Source organism: Heptranchias perlo, chromosome 37 (genome assembly GCF_035084215.1).
Source record: "Heptranchias perlo isolate sHepPer1 chromosome 37, sHepPer1.hap1, whole genome shotgun sequence".
Lineage (NCBI taxonomy): Eukaryota > Metazoa > Chordata > Chondrichthyes > Hexanchiformes > Hexanchidae > Heptranchias > Heptranchias perlo.
This window is the reverse complement of record NC_090361.1, coordinates 14,661,451-14,678,218: the sequence shown is the minus strand read 5'-3', so window position 1 is coordinate 14,678,218 and position 16,768 is coordinate 14,661,451. Positions and strand designations below refer to the sequence as shown.

At 42.5% G+C, this 16,768-nt stretch overlaps 1 protein-coding gene across 2 annotated transcripts in view; it reads right to left on the bottom strand.

Moving 5' to 3' along the window:
- Positions 1–16,768, bottom strand: part of LOC137304528 (cAMP-dependent protein kinase catalytic subunit alpha-like) — a 126,769-nt gene that overhangs the window by 10,337 nt on the left and 99,664 nt on the right. For both annotated transcript variants that reach the window (XM_067973162.1, XM_067973163.1), the window contains exons 5-6: positions 7,252–7,334; positions 3,678–3,804 (exon numbers count right to left, since the gene is read on the bottom strand). In XM_067973162.1, coding sequence (XP_067829263.1) covers positions 3,678–3,804; positions 7,252–7,334 — 210 coding nt within the window. The remainder of the gene's footprint in view (positions 1–3,677; positions 3,805–7,251; positions 7,335–16,768) is intronic.

Sequence of the window (16,768 nt, the reverse complement as noted above, 5' to 3'; positions counted from 1 at the left end):
GTGCTTGGGCCTCAACTATTTACAATCTATATCAATGACTTGGATGAAGGGACCAAATGTATGGTTGCTAAATTTGCTGATGACACAAAGGTAGGTAGGAAAGTAAGTTGTGAAGAGGACATAAGGAGTCTGCAAAGGGATATAGATAGGTTAAGTGAGTGGGCAAAAATTTGGCAGATGGAGTATAATGTGGGAAAATGTGAACTTGTCCACTTTGGCAGGAAGAATTACAAAAAAGTATATTATTTAAATGGAGAGAGATTACAGAACTCTGAGGTAGAGAGGGATCTGGGTGTCCTAGTACATGAGTCATAAAAAGTTAGTATTGCAGGTACAGCAAGTGATTAGGAAGGCAAATGGAATGTTGTTATTTATTGCAAGGGGAATGGAATATAAAAGATGTTTTGCTACAGTTGTACAGGGCATTGGTGAGACCACATCTAGAATACTGTGTGCAGTTTTGGTCTCCTTATTTAAGAAAGGACATAATTGCTTTGGAGGCAGTTCAGAGAAGGTTCACTCGACTGATTCCTGGGATGAGGGGGTTATCTTATGAGGAAAGGTTGGACAAGTTGGGCCTGTATACACTGGAGTTTAGAAGAATGAGAGGTGATCTTATTGAAACATGTAAGATCCTGAGGGGACTAGAAGGGTTAGATGCTGAGAGGATGTTTCCCCTTGTGGGAGAGACTAGAACTAGGGGCCACAGTTTAAAAATAAGGGGTCTCCCATTTAAGATGGAGATGAGGAGAAATTTCTTCTCTCAGAAGGCCATGAGTCTGTGGAACTCCCTTCCCCAGAGAGCGGTGGAGGCAGGGTCATTGAATATTTTTAAGGCTGAGTTAGATAGATTCCTGATTAACAAGGGAGTCAAAGGTTATAGTAGGTAGACGGGAAAGTAGGGTTGAGGTCACAATCAGATCAGCCATGATCTTATCAAATGGCAGAGCAGGCTCGAGGGGCCCAGTGGCCTACTCCTGCTCTTAATTTGTAAGTTCGTAGAACAGAAAAGCAGAATATTTTTTAAAAGGTGAGAGTCTAAGAAAGGTTGGTATTCAGAGGGATTTGGGTGTCATTGTACACGAATCACAGAAAGTTAACATGCAGGTACAGCAAGCAATTAGGAAGGCAAACGGTATGTTGGCCTTTATTGGAAGGGGGTTGGAGTATAAAAGTAAGGAAGTCTTGCTGCAGTTTTGGTCTCCTTACCAAAGGAAGGATATACTTGCCTTAGAGGGGGTGCAATAAAGGTTCACTAGATTGATTCCTGGGATGAGGGGGTTGTTCTATGAGGAGAGATTGAGTAGAATGGGCCAATACTCTCTGGAGTTTAGAAGAAGGAGAGGTGATCTCATTGAAATGTTTAAAATTCTTAGCGGGCATAGTCTCAGGATAAGGGGTGGGCGATTTAGGACCGAGATGAGGAAAAATTTCTTCACTAGAGGGCTGTGAATCTTTGGAATTCTCTACCGCAAAGGGCTGTGGATGCTCAGTCGTTGAGTATTTTCAAGATTGAGATAGATAGATTTTTGGACACTAATGGAATCAAGGGATATGGGGATAGGAGAGGAAAGTGGAGTTGAGGTAGAAGATCAGCCATGATCTTACTGAATGGCGGAGCAGGCTCGAGGGGCCGAATGGCCTACTCCTGCTCCAATTTCTTATGTTTCTTACGTTTAGCATGCCAATCAAGGCAATGTCCCAGGCTGTGGCACATGGAGCCGCTGGTGAGAGCTGGGTACGTCGTCAACTGCTAGTAAAGCACCCTTCTGGGTGGGGTGTTACCTTTAGGGCGCATCCCATACACCACTCGGCCCCATCATCGCTGCTGAGCTGACAGACGGGAATTTGGTCGTAGCATGGGGCAGAGTACTAGTAGCAGTAATGATAGATCTGCTTCTTATGACCCATCTACGTGTGCAGGTAACATTAGAAAGGAGACAAACAGTATTCCAAAGGATTAGGCCAATTAAGCAGATGGGCTAAGAAAAGACAAATGGATTTTAATGTGGATTAATATCCGGTAATCTATATAGAAAAATATAACAATAAATGTGTATAATATAAGGGTTCTATTTTGAAGATATCCCAATATCATTGACTAGGATAAGAGTGAAGCCCATGAGTACAAAGCAGTCCATTGCCTTAACTACTTGTCCAACTTGTCTTTATGACTTGATACCCATCAGACAGCATACACATTAGCAGCATTGGATAAGGAAAAGGACATAATCATTGATCAGAGCCTCAAAGTACCTAGCCAAGTGAAGCAGTTGTCAATAAGGCAAATTAGGTATCAGGGTGCATCTGGAGGGTATTGGATACAAGTCATAAGTTATAATGATGATGTATAGATCACTGGTGACTATGTCCAATTTTGGAGTATGGCATGCAGTTTAGTCACCCTACCTCAAAAACGGATATAGACACATTGGGAAGAGTTCAGGAAAAGAATGACGAGGGTGATTCTAGGAATAAGTTATGAAGAAAGACTCAGGCGACCGAACTCAATAATGCTGGAGAAAGAGGAGGCTAAAAAACGTGACACTGGTCTAATGAATGTTATAGATAAAGTGCAGGTAACTACAGCATGCTAAATTCACAGGCGCCAAACAAGATTAGAGATTAGAATTTCCCCTTTCCCGACAGGATGTTAGATGTGTGAACAGTCTACCAGAAAAAGTAGTTAATTCTTGATCAATTGATATCTTTAAAAGGAACCTGACTAGAAAGGGGGTTGAAGATTGTAGAGATATTAACAGATCTGTTTGATTCACATGGGGACTCAGGAGTGTGGAAGTAGTGGGCTTGAGGGCCTCAGTAGCCTTTTTGCATTCCAATCTTTCTTGCGTTGGGAGTGATAGATGCAGAGTGGGAGCTAATGTGCCTCAGTATTACTGAGTAGTACCTCAGTAACGTAACATCTAATGTTGTTCGCACATCTTATGGTGAAAAGAAAGTAGAAATTATTGCAGGAAATTAATTGCAAGTGTAATTTACAGCTGGAAATGGGGGGAGACTGGCCTTTATACAGAGTTGTAAAACAATGGTAAGCAGCATTCAGCACTCATCAGCTGTCAGTGGCAACAATGCATCAAAATAGCTGCAGCTAAACGCCAAGAATTAGGTCAAATACATTTGTCTTTTATAACTCTGCCTCAAATCACAACATTATTTTTTTCTCCTCAATGAGGACACTGACCCATTCTCTAATCCTACAGTGAAAATCTGGGGAGGGAACTTGCAGCCCTTCCACTGTGCACAGCTCCTAGTAATCCAAAGTGCATGTTGTGGTTTGCTGTGAACCCAGATCTCCCACTCATCCAAACATTGTGTCAGTGATCCCCGTACCATTTTGCTTGTACGACAATTTTCAGTGTCTGCACCCCTTTTCAGTGTCTGCACCGTCTGCACAGAGTGTTGTCCTCCTCCTGCTGCAGTGTGATCCATACTCTTACTCAGGGCATTCCACCTACATTGAGTTTAGTCCACATCTGTGATGGTCCCCTGAATCTCTCCTCCCTCATCCCAATATTGTGGTGCGTACTCCATATCTGAGACATTCCGTCCCCTAACATTACCCAGGGCGATTCTCCTGCATACCCAATTCCCAGGGCGTTCCCTGCAGTCTGTACCTGAGCAGTGTAAAGGCCATACCTGGGGCATTGCCTCCATACCTGGATGTAGCCTTGTTGGTCAATCAGTAAGTTTTCAGGCTTAAGGTCTCTGTAGACGAGGTCTAGTAAATGGAGGTATTCGAATGCGAGGACAATCTGTGCCGCATAAAATCGTGAGTGAGCTTCACTGGAAACAAGAGAAATGTAATTAGATTCAGACTCGAGGACAGTGAGGCATCAAACAGTTCGTTCAATCTGGTGAGTTTCAGAATGAGATGTAAAATTGAGTGCACACAGGTGCCCAAACACCATCACCTCAAAGAAAAGGGCTGAAAGACAACGATAGTGTGGGAAAGAAGCGGGGACAGCTGCAGGAAGAGAGATTTTTTTTTGTCCAGGAGCAATTCCTTGGGAGCTGAACAATATTCTGTGTTATACAACACCTCTGTCATTACGAAACAGCGTATCCTCCAAGATCTGTTAGAACTGATAAAGAAGCAGCAAATCTCCATTAACTGACCGCTAATGTCGACGGCTTCAAATATGGCAACACTATGGAAAAACTACCAATAAGTAACCGCAAAGCAGCTCAAACCCAATAAAACTGCTCAAAGAAATGTTGTTCCAACTTCAGTTACCTTTCCTGCTCTTTCCCACATCTCAACAAGACTATCTTTGCACCTGACAACACTCAGAAATTCCATATTATTCTCATGTATCCTGCACCCATTCGCATTTAATCATGCTGCCTGCCAAAAGGAACTCTTTATTAACTAGCTTGTGATTAGCAACCCTGTCTGGTTTTCGCAGTTGCAGTGTTACACCAGGTGAAGGAGCAGTCACCATTTAAAACTACAAAAAAAACCAAATTCCGATTTTTGCCACACCCATTTCCAACCCACTACTTGTTAACTGCCATCTTGCTGTGAGCTTTAGCTGGGGTAACATAGAAATTGAGTACATTAGTAAAGGAACAAATGTGATAGCCATATAAAGGCAATGGGAGACATACAGAAGAGAGAAAACAGAGGGAAAGAAAGACGCATGAAAAGACTGATAGGGAGAGTGAGTAAAGAATGGGACACAAACAGCTTGGTGGAACAAAGTATGTGGTAGCCATTGGGAGAAATGGAGAGGGGAATGGTGAGAAGAGAAGGAAGACAGAGTGGGGGGACACAGCAAGAATTACAGAGTGGGAACAAAGCAAAGAAATAATTAAAGAAAGACAGAATTCCGTTTATATAGCTCTGTATCATGTTAAAGAGTTTCAAAGTGCTTCACACAGTAAATTACTTTTAAAGTTCAATAACTATTGTTATGTGGGCAAATTTGGGAGGCTTTCTATGCTAGCAATGTCCCACAAACAGCAGTGAGATGAATGATCAGTTAATCTATTTTTTGATTGTATTGGCTTAGGGAGGAATGTTGGCCGGGTCACCAGGACAAGTCCCTGCTCTTCTTCAAATAGTATCTTCAGATTTTTAAAGTCTCCCTGAACCAACGGAACAAGAAAATGGGAGTTCAGTCTAACCTCTCCTGTGAAGGAGCACTAAATCAGAAGAGGGAGTAGGTGTTAAATGGAACAGTAATACAGGGGGTAATTATAACTTTTATCTCCGGTTTTCCTTTGCATGGGCTGCTGATTCTCTATCGCCTGTTTTTCACCTGGCGATAAAAGTTAGTGTCCTGATCAGGAAACAGATTATAGGTTATAGTGGGTAAATCTATGAAACCATCAGCACAGCAATTAGTAGTAAACAAAAAGGCAAATGCGATGTTGGTCAAACCCTAATTGGAGTATTGTGTGTAGATCTAGCCAACTAATCATAGCAAGGATATCATCGTCTTTGACTGAGACATGAAGGTCAAAGTCTCTTTATGGATCAATGATGGGACAGCAGCCAATTCAATTTTAAAAGTGAAATGTTTTACTTATGAACAAGAGTTAGAACTTGCTCCACTGTCAGGGTTTAATGTTACCATGTTGAACATCTACCCATTGTTACAGCTCAAGTACCCATCTTGCCTATTTAGATTAATAGCAGGTGGACACTGTCATCGTCGCTTAATTTAATTTTAAAAAGAGAAACTGTGCATGCTGGAAATCTGAAATCAAAACAGCAAATGCTGGAAATACCATGTGAGCATCTGAGAAAGAAAAGACAGGCTGGTGTTTCCTGACTATCAGAGCAATTATATACTGTACTGTTAGCGCAAAGCAGTGAAACTTCCCAGAGGAAGGAGTCTCATTCCATTTTGCTTTGGGGTCTGTTTGGGCCTCAATACCCGATTTACAGCTTTAATGTCAGTGCGAGGTCGAAATTCAGACTGAATTCTAAATCTGTCATCTCTCCTTTCAGATGCTAACGGGCCTGCTGTATGTTTCTAGCCTTTTCTGTTTTCAGTTTTAATTTGATTTTTGTTCTGATCAGATTTATCTGTCAGTGAATTAAAAGACCAGGGCTCAAATGATTCACCTTGCCTCAGAGCTCTCGGTAGCACCGTAATGGGAGCTACATTTGAACCTTTAGTCTGTTAGGAAAAATAACAGACAAATATCAACTCGTTTTCTTCCTCTGGCCCTATTCATGCCTGCAATCCCGTCCCTCTCCTCAATTTGCCTCAAACTCCTCTGCTGCCACAATGTTAATGTCCAAATATCCCTCCTGCCTCCTAGTCTCCTCACCCACCTACCTGCTGGGCTTGCAAGTCCTCCTGCCAGTTGCCTGACATTCCTCCAAAGCTGACCTTATCTGGATATAGCAGGAATCTATCCCAATATCCTTAAAAATAAGGAAGAGGAGAGAGAAATCTCTCCAACCGATTGATATTATGGAATATGTTCTAGGGGCCATAAATATAAGATAGCTACTAATAAATCCAATAAGGAATTCAGGAGCAACTTCTTTACCCAGAGTGGTGAGAATGTGGAACTCGCTACAAGTAGTAGTTGAGACGAATAGCATAGATGCATTTAAGGGGAAGTGAGATAAACATGTGAGGGAGAAAGGAATGGAAGGATATGCTGATAGGGTGAGATGAAGTAGGGTGGGAAGAGGCTTGTGTGGAGCATAAACACCGGCATAGAGCAGTTGGGCCGAATGGCCTGTTTCTGTACTGTAAATTCTAAGTAATACTCTTTAGTTCAATAAAAATCTGTTTTCCCAGGCTATAGGAAAGACCACCCTGCCTCACCCCCAACAGTACACGAGTGAACAGAGATTACAACTCTCGCCTTGTATTGGCTGCTGCTCTTTGTGACACAGGCTTCAACCTGCAAAGTGAAGATGTCGATCAAGACTGATCAAAGATTAATACTAATCAATATCAAAAACCAATTAAGTGAGTGGTCAACTCCTAACCCCTAATCGCTTGCAGAAGCAAAATAAAGACAGAATAACCCGGCTAAAACAGATGGTGAAGTATTACAAACAAGAATAACACTCACTGTTTGCTACTGACATCTGACTAGGTGCTTGATCACGCTTTGAATACTGTTTAACTATAAGCAGTCTGTGACTGCGTTAGATGTGTTTAACAGTGAGGCTTAGCACAGTGCTCAGCCGATCAGAATCCTCTGTTGTGAATTCCTGTCATCCAATTGCATTATTTCTTACAGCTTTATGAGACTAACCTGAACCTCCCGCTTCTCCTTAAATGTGAAAACATCTCTCCACCTTGAATATATTCCATCACCATATACAAATTAGTGTTATCCTGAAAAAAGGAAGAGAATGCGAATAAAAACAAGTCCAACAAAGCACAAAAATAGTGGAGGAATTCTCCCCTCCCCCGCAACTGTACACAAGTTGGCAAATCACCATAACGGTAGCCAGCTCCGGACTAACGGTATGAAGAATAGGGTAGAAGAGGCGGGTCAGAAGCCCCCAAAACTCCAGCTGTCAGACGCTGGATGCAGAAACACACTAGGAGCATAAGAAATGTGACTACCAAACAAGTTACAGATCCTTAAAGTGACATCTGCATGTGGAATTGGGCAAGGGTTGAACTGGGCTGTTGGGCGAGTTGGATGAGCTCAATGGCCTTTTCGTGGTCTTCTTCAAGAGTTGTGTTTGCCCACAGATCTGGAAAAGGGAGCGACTGTGCGAGGTTGGCTAGTGGTTTTAACATCGGGGGAAGAGTTTCCTCGGAGCTTCTCCCTCTTCGCTGCCATAACTTCGGCGGAAACCCCATTTACGCACGCAACAACTTGCATTTATATAGCGCCTTTAACATAGTAAAATGTCCCAAGGTGCTTCACAGGAGCGTAATCAAAAACAATTTGACATTGCGCCACATAAGGAGATATTAGGACAGGTGGCCAAAAGCTTGGTCAATGAGGTAGGTTTTAAGGAGGGACAAAGAAGGAGAGAGAGATAGAGAGGCGGAATGGTTTAGGGAGGGAATTCCAGAGCTTAGTGCCTAGGCACGGCCGCCAATGGTGTGTGATTAAAATCGGGGATGCGCAAGAGGCCAGAATTGGTGGAGGGCAGAGATCTCTGAGGGCTGGAGGCGATTACGAAGATAGGGAGAGATGAGGCCATGGAGGGATTTGAACACGAGGGTGAGAATTTTAAAATCGAGGTGTTGCTGGACCGGGAGCCAATGTAGACGGGGTTTCCGCCACACTTTGACTAAATTATGGAAGCAGAGAACGAGCAGCTCCGAGGAAATTCACGGCCATATATTCTGAAACAAATAATTGTTTCTTGATCTGTAACAACAAACCAAGGAAAATAATTCTATTTGGAATCTTTTTTCCATTCAGTCAGACACAGTAAGTTGGATATTACTAGTCACAGAAGAGCTGGAACTTTGATATCCGTTTGGTTTTGGAGGGTGGGGGGGTGGGGGGGAAGAAAATCATACATGTTTCAAGATATATATTCAACATGGTCCAGGTCACAACTGAACTGCAGAGCTCTCATGAACTTGACAGATGCTGCATCTACAGTTAACAAATGAGCTTACCTACCTGGTAGATTTATCTTATACTTTGAGTAGAAACATTGTCCAAATACAGCAAGAGTAATTCTAGGTTGCCAATAAGGAAAAAGTATGAAGGACATGGTTGCTTTAAAATACACTGAATTTCCACCCCCACCCCCCAAAACGTGGTCTTTCTTTGCTGCATTTCGACTGGGTTTAAGTGGCTTTTTTTCAAAAAAGGAAACTAACAGAGGAGGCAAAACCAGGAACAACACAGTAATATTCACATAAGTAGTTAGACAAATGCACCGTTTCCTCTGGAGTCCCCCAAGGATCTATCCTTGGACCCCATCTCATCTACGTGCTGCCCCTCGGCAACATCATCCAAAAACGTGTCTTCCGAGAAGGTTCCACCTGTACGCTGATGACACCCAGCCCTACCTCACCACCATCTCTCTCCACCCGTCCACTGCCTCTGATTTGTCACACTGCTTGTCCGACCATCCAGTACTGGATGAGCAGAAATTTCCTCCAATTAAATATTGGGAAGACTGAAGTCATTGCTTTTGGTCCCCGCCACAAACTCTGTTCCCTAGCCACCGACTCCATTCCTCTCCCTGGCCACGCTGAGGCTGAACCAGTCTGTTTGCAACCATGGCGTCTTATTTGACCCTTAGATGAGCTTCCGACCCCATATCCTCTCCATCACCAAGACCGCCTACTTCCAACTCCTGTAACATCGCCCATCTTCACCCCTGCCTCAGCTCATCTGCTCCTGAAACCCTCATCCATGCCTTTGTTACATCCAGACTTGACTATTCCAATACTCTCCTGTCTGGCCTCCCATCTTCCACCCTCCAAAAGCTGAGCTCATTCCAAACGCTGCTGCCAGTATCCTAACTTGCACCAAGTTCCATTCACCCATCACCCCTGTGCTCGCTGACCTACATTGGCTCCCTTTCCGACAACGCCTCCATTTTAAAATTCTCTTCCTTGTTTTCAAATCCCTTCGTGGCCTCGCCCTTCCCTACCTGTAACCTCCTCCAGCCCTACAACCCCGAGATCTCTGCGCTCCTCCAATTTTGGCCTCTTGCATCCCCGATTTTAATCGCTCCACCATTGCTGCCTTGGCACTAAGCTCTGGAATTCCCTCCCTAAACCTCTCCGCCTCTCTAACTCTCTCTCCTCCTTTAAGATGCTCCTTAAAACCTACCTCTTTGACTAATCTTTTGGTCACCTGTCCTAATACCTCATGTGGCTTGATCTCAAATTTTGTTCGATAACGCGCCTGGGGACATTTTACTATGTTAAGGGCACTATATAAATGCAAGTTGTTATTGACGATTTCCCTGAGAAGGATTACAGGTCTAGTTAGGTAGGATCTTGGCATTTGGAGGTTGCTTCTACTCAAAGAATAACAAGCCTACCAAACAGCCAGTCCATCCTCATTCATTCCACTAAATTCAGTATAAAGTAGGTCTTTGACTCAGTAGCACCAAGGGAGAGGAAGTTGGCCCTGTCCAACTACATTAACATCTGGAGTGAGGACGTACTTGGCTGACAACCCTAAGCAATAATGTTTAGTAAAGCATAATAGAAGTGGCAGCTCTACAGATATTATTAAAAGTGATCTTTTAAATGCAAGCCCATGGACATGTGCATCTAATATAATGCTCCCCCTCTCACTTCATTTGGGTGTTTCCTACCAATAAGTGGCAATAGTTTTTTTTTATTCGTTCATCGGATGTGGGCGTCGCTGGCGAGGCCGGCATTTATTGCCCATCCCTAATTGCCCTTGAGAAGGTGGTGGTGAGCCGCTTTCTTGAACCGCTGCAGTCCGTGTGGTGAAGGTTCTCCCACAGTGCTGTTAGGAAGGGAGTTCCAGGATTTTGACCCAGCGATGATGAAGGAACAGCGATATATTTCCAAGTCGGGATGGTGTGTGACTTGGAGGGGAACGTGCAGGTGGTGTTGTTCCCATATATCTACTGCTCTTATCCTTCTAGGTGGTAGAGGTCGCGGGTTTGGGAGGTGCTGTCGAAGAAGCCTTGGCGATTTGCTGCAGTGCATCCAGTGAATACATTAGACCAGCTTGTTGTGCTGATCTTGGCGTATGCCAGTACGACGCATGCTTGTTTGATAATGTCTAGAAGTCAGTGTGCTTTACAAAATGCTTTTGTCTCTTTGACCAAGCTTTTAGTCACCCATCCCTTCTTTGACTTGGTGGTAATTTGTGTCTGATCACGGTTCTGTGAAGTGCCTTGGAACTTCTAACATTAATGCCCCCAAATAAATGCAGAGCGTGGTAATTTATTGCTAAAAATGGAAATTTGAGATCAACTGTTAGGTTGGAGTTTGGTTCAATGATCACTTGGTCATTGTGCAACTTTAAACATTACTATCACTGCCTGGAGTTCATTACTTACCTGGTTAAACCAGTGTTACGAGGAGAGCTTTGAAATCAATGGGAAACATCAGTTCAAAATAATGGTACATAGGTTTATTAAGTACCGGACTGAATCCCCAGCAGCAAAGCAAGTCAGATTAGATTTCCTAGTTCACGAACCTAGATATAGCAAGATATTTTCCAAGAGAGCTTTGTGAAGTAAACAGAAGGCAGTGATGGTTACAATGTGAACCTTAAATGTTTGGATTTGAATGTAAAGTTAGTAACCTCAATGGATCAACTTCTCTGAAGGAACACCACATACAAAACTTCTTCCATTCTACATTAACTAGTTGGTTTTACCAATGAAAAGTCTCCCGGATTCCATCGAAATGTCCAATAAAGATTAAAAAAAAGCTCTTTGATCAACAGAACTTCTCTTTCAAAAGAGAGACTATCAGTGAGGAGTTGACAGGGCTTTGAAGGAGGTTTGGACCTATTTGATGGACATGGCCCAGTTGAGGGGAGAGGGTCCAGAAAAGGTCCCCTTTGTAAGGGCCACTGTACAATTGTTTAAATAAAAAAATATATTTTCCTTGGAGGTCCAGGTCTTGCAACTGCCAGTGGTCGGGGAGGTATGCCTGATTTACCTCGGAGAATTCAATCTGGTTTGACGTTACTCTGCTGGGTTCCCCCAAGGCTCTGGGGCATAAGAACTTCCAACTTAGAGAGTCACTGCCTCTGACCCTGCCTCCCTGCCCTGTCAATGGCCATATTTGGAGTAGGCAGAGGTTCAGCCCCCAATAGGCCATAGAGAATGCCCCAATGTTAGGCCGGAACCCTTTATGATTAAACCATCAACATTAATCTTTCCAATTTGTGGTCCTATGTTCATCGCTCCATGTGTCGTTTCTGGCGTTGGTCTTATCCTCTTACATAACCTGTGATGTGCCTGTGTTTTATAAATCCTATCTAGTTTCCATTAGCTTCAGAGTTGCATAAGAACAAGAGAGAAGTCAAGGGTGAGAAAAAGCCATTCAACTCATCGTATTCAAACTTTCCCAACTCAGCTTCTTATCCAATTGCATTTTGACTGACCCTATATTGTTTTTGTCTCTACTAGCTCACCTGGAAGATTGTTCTAAACATTTATCACTGAGTAATATCTTTTTTAAATGTACCTTTCACTAATTTAAATTTCTGTCTTCTGGTCTCACTTTTCTGGTCTCATTTTCCTGGATTACTTTGAAGTAACATTCTGGGTTTACTGTTCATATTATTTAGTATATTTTTATAATAAACTTTATTTCAAAGTCAATTGTTAGAAATAAAGTATGAATCTAAACAGGAAATAGTTAATATTTAATGTTATATACCTGATGAAGTCATGCTCTTATTTGCCTTCTTTCTACACTGCAGAGCTCCAGCTTTTCTAATACTTCCTTATAGCTCCAACCCACTACACTTGAAACCAGTCTTGATGCTCTCCTCTCTACCCTTTCCAATGCCTGCATGTTTTTTTGTAGCATGATGACCAGAACTGACTTGAAATGCTCTCATCTCATGGCCCAGAAATGGAGTGATTCACTGTACCCGCAATATTACACAACAACATAAAAACCTTCAGGTCCAATAGCCTGCTCCTTATTTAGAGATCAACCCCACCTAAACATAGAAACATAGAAAATAGGAGCAGGAGTAGGCCATTCGGCCCTTTGAGTCTGCTCCGCTATTCAATATGATCATGGCTGATCCTCTATCTCAATACCATATTCCCGCTCTCTCCCCATACCCCTTGATGTCTTTTGTGTCTAGAAATCTATCTAGCTCCTTCTTAAATATATTCAGTGACTTGGCCTCCACAGCCTTCTGTGGTAGAGAATTCCACAGGTTCACCACCCTCTGAGTGAAGAAATTTCTCCTCATCTCAGTCCTAAATGTCCTACCCCGTATCCTGAGACTGTGACCCCTCGTTCTAGACTTCCCAGCCAAGGGAAACATCCTCGCTGCATCCAGTCTGTCTAGCCCTGTCAGAATTTTATACGTTTCAGTGAGATCCCCTCTCATTCTTCTAAACTCTAGTGAATACAGGCCTAGTCGACCCAATCTCTTCTCATATGACAGACCTGCCATCTCAGGAATCAGTCTGATGAACCTTCGCTGCACTCTCTCTATGGCAAGTATATCCTTTCTTAGGTAAGGAACTAACTAACTATCCATTTTCTTGTCATATACCTTGTCCAAAAATTGAACTTTCATCCTGTGAGACATGGATATCTTACATGCTGTACGGTAACTCTAAGATAGTTTCCAATTACTCCATTGAAAACTGAAATAGCTTATCAAAGACCCTATGCCTGACTCAGAGAACTCTCTTTGGCCTAATGGGAGCTGTTACTTACATTTTTTCTGGTGTGAAGGAGAGAGAATAATGTAATTTCTGATTATTGCCAGATATTAAAATAAACAAAGGAATGCATTCAATTGCAAGCTGATATCCCAATGTTTACCAAGTTGTTAAGCATAAAGGTTACCATAACTGTACAAAATACCACTTAGATTTCAAAGTCAAAATATCCTTCTAACACAGGAACATTCTGGCGCTCCTCAGTTTTTGTTCATTGTGCTGTTATGAACGAGGGTCCATAGAGCTTCGTAAGTAGCACTTATGTACCAGAGACTGTCTTTTCATGAAATTGCTGACAGAAACTAAAAACTGGACTTTTCATACAGTCAACTCAGTTGTATGAAGCGTAAATTGTTTTTGTGCTGTATGGTATCTTATCCATGTTTTTGCTTCTGTGTATCATTTTAATTGCAAACACATTTGCACAAGGTGGTTCAATGGTGTGATGTGTGTGCTCCATCATCTATAATGACAGTCCGCATAGTGGAAATCCTGTACATTCTCTAGTAGCCAATTTATCATGATTTGTATTAATTGTTAGATTTGCAGTTTGTAGGAGACTTGTTCTGCCTGCAGAACCTAATGTCAAAGTATTTACAGGAACAAAACAGTGTTGTAAAAAACCCATGCTGTAACACCTCATCACTTCTTTCTTCAGAAACATATTTAGTTATCTAATGAACCCTTTTGGAAGAAGTAGAACAACTTGGATTTATAGTGTCCATTCAATGGCCTTCTCTAGTAATTTATTCCACAGGTCCATTAATCTTTGGGTGAAAAGTCCCTTTAACTGATTTTCATTCTTCCCAAGTTCCTAATTTTAACCTGTATCCCCTAGTATTCAAATCCTTCATCACGGGAACAGTTTTCTTGGATTAATTTTGCCAATTTCCTTCATAATCTTGAAAACTTCAGTTTGGTCACCTCAAAACATCTCTTTTCCCCAAAAAACACAAAGCCAACCTCTTTAACCTTGCCCCATAACTTAAAATTCCTGATACCCAGAACCATCTTGGTTGCTCATCTCTGCACCCTCTGAAGGGCACTAACAGCCTCCCAATGATTATATGACCAGAACTGCACACAGTACTTTGAAAAGAGTCTGACCAACATGTTGCATAGCAATAATAATACAATCTCCAATAAATAACATTCTGACTTTTTTAACTGGCTGATCAAATCTATAAAAACACCTCTTCCTGTCCAAGAGCTCTATGGAAAAGATTGGATTTGTTGAACCAAATATTTTTTCTCATTCAAGCCTTCTTATGTTATGTCTATAACCACTACCAATTGCCATGTTTCCTTTACTTCCCTTGCCTCAATCAAAACCTAACTTTACATCCTTTTCCTTCAGTTTCTAATCAGGGTGCCGAATGTACCTTTGAGCACCTCTGATTGTCTCTTGTCAATTCCCACATTTACAATCTCTGGCTCATCTCCTGCTCCTTGTATTAACTTGTCTACCATCTCCTCAATATCTGCTCCTGGTAGACAGACTAGTAACCTTGTTTTATGACAGAAAGAACTGTTCACATAATGCACCAGCAAATCTCCTCCTACATTACCTCCCTTCTCCTATTTCTTTGAACTGCACTGTCTCATCACCAGGGCGTCAACACATAATCTAGGCCAACCTCCAATGCAGTACTGAGGGAGTGCGGCATTGTCGAAGATGTTGTCCTGCAGGTCAGACATTAAGCTGAGATCCCGTCTGCCTATTCTGATGTTTCAGCAGGAACGCTTAAGATCGCATCGCACTATTTTAAGAGCGGGGAGTTCTCCAAGTGTCCTGGTCAACATTCCTCTGCCAACTAACACCACCCAACAAATTGGATTGACTGGTTGTGGGATGCTGCTGGCACAGAATGGCTGTAACATTTGAAAACATGACGATCACTGCATTCCAAAATTAACTCACTGTGTAAAGGTTTCAATGTGAAAGGCACTCTATAAATCAAAATATTATTATTGTTATATTATAATTTCTCCCCTTCCTCAGTAACACCTTTAGGTCATCCAGTACCTGGAACCCGTTGAACACTTCTATTCCCAGCATTACTCCATTGGTCCTCCTTCCTCCTACTGTTACTCACTCACGTTGCCTGCTTTACCTGCCTCTTCCTTCTTCATTTCCCTTATAGATACTCTGGTCCATCACTTGATCTGTCTCACCTACTGAGTCCAACACCAGCCACACATCAACAAAGTGGTCAGTCACTGATCTTCCTGCATACATCAAACCATTGTTCAAACATTTCTGGGAGCCTTCAATAGGATATGCCTTGAAGGCATATTGCATTTGGACACAGAACTCCCCCTTAGGATGCAGCAATATAATTCTGCTGAGACCGTGAAGCTTGCTGTAAGGATAGTGGTTGCATGGCCCCAAATGGTCTGGAAGCAATGAGACCAAATCTCGGGGTTGTAAGAATCTAGCATTTACAAAGGGACAGTCCCAGCTGCCTCAATAAGCTCAGTCTTTGACGAGTTGTGGGAGGAATTTTACGGAGCCATTTGACTAGATAGGTGTAGACATTTAGATACTGCAGTCGAACAAATGTTACCTACAAGGACTTCATAAAGACCTTGGTGGGGGGGAGCTGAAGTCTGACTGAAAGGAAGTAGATTCCAAGCTTACTCCTGAATGTCAATCCTCTATACATTGATATGAAGACGTTATGATTGTGATTGTATGTGCCCTTGAGATCCCTGGCTACATGACAGTCTCTCAGGCATATTACTGGTGTGACGTGCTTTAATACTTCCATATTGAACTTCTTCCCAAGGAGTTCCATAATGGGGAAGAAGCGTCCTGTTCCCTTGGGGAACAGGGTAGTGGGAGCTGAGCAATCCATTTTGTTGGCCTATGGAGGCCTTCTCTAAGACTCAGTTCCTTGGTAAAGAATTTGCCTCTAAAGCCAAGATCTTACTGGTAAGTGCACTTCAAACCAATCCAAGAGAATGATCCTCTTAAACAGATGAATCTGCAACAGGAAAATAAAAAAACAGAGGCTCCTCAGTAGCCGACAGAACTCTATATAGAGTCTGTCCACTTTGGCCCAACCCAGGGCTCTCCAAATGTTTGTAGCAAATCACAAGGAGAGGAAATGCTGAAAAGCCGAAGGAAGTAATGTTGTGCCACCAGGTCCAGAACGAAGACTCCACAGCATGATCCCACAGGGCAAAGACACTCCAAATAGATGCAATCTGGAGATTAAAGGCTCAGCTTCATTCCATATTCTGATGATTCAGGAAAATGCTCCAAGCTTAAGTGGACACTGAGAGAAGAGAGAGAGATAGACAGTAAGAGAAAGAGAGAGAGCGAGACAGACAGAGAGAGAGAGCGAAAAAGAGAAAGAAAAAGAGAGAAAGAGAAAGAAAAAGAGAAAGGGACAGCGAGACATTCACACACACAAAAGCACGTGC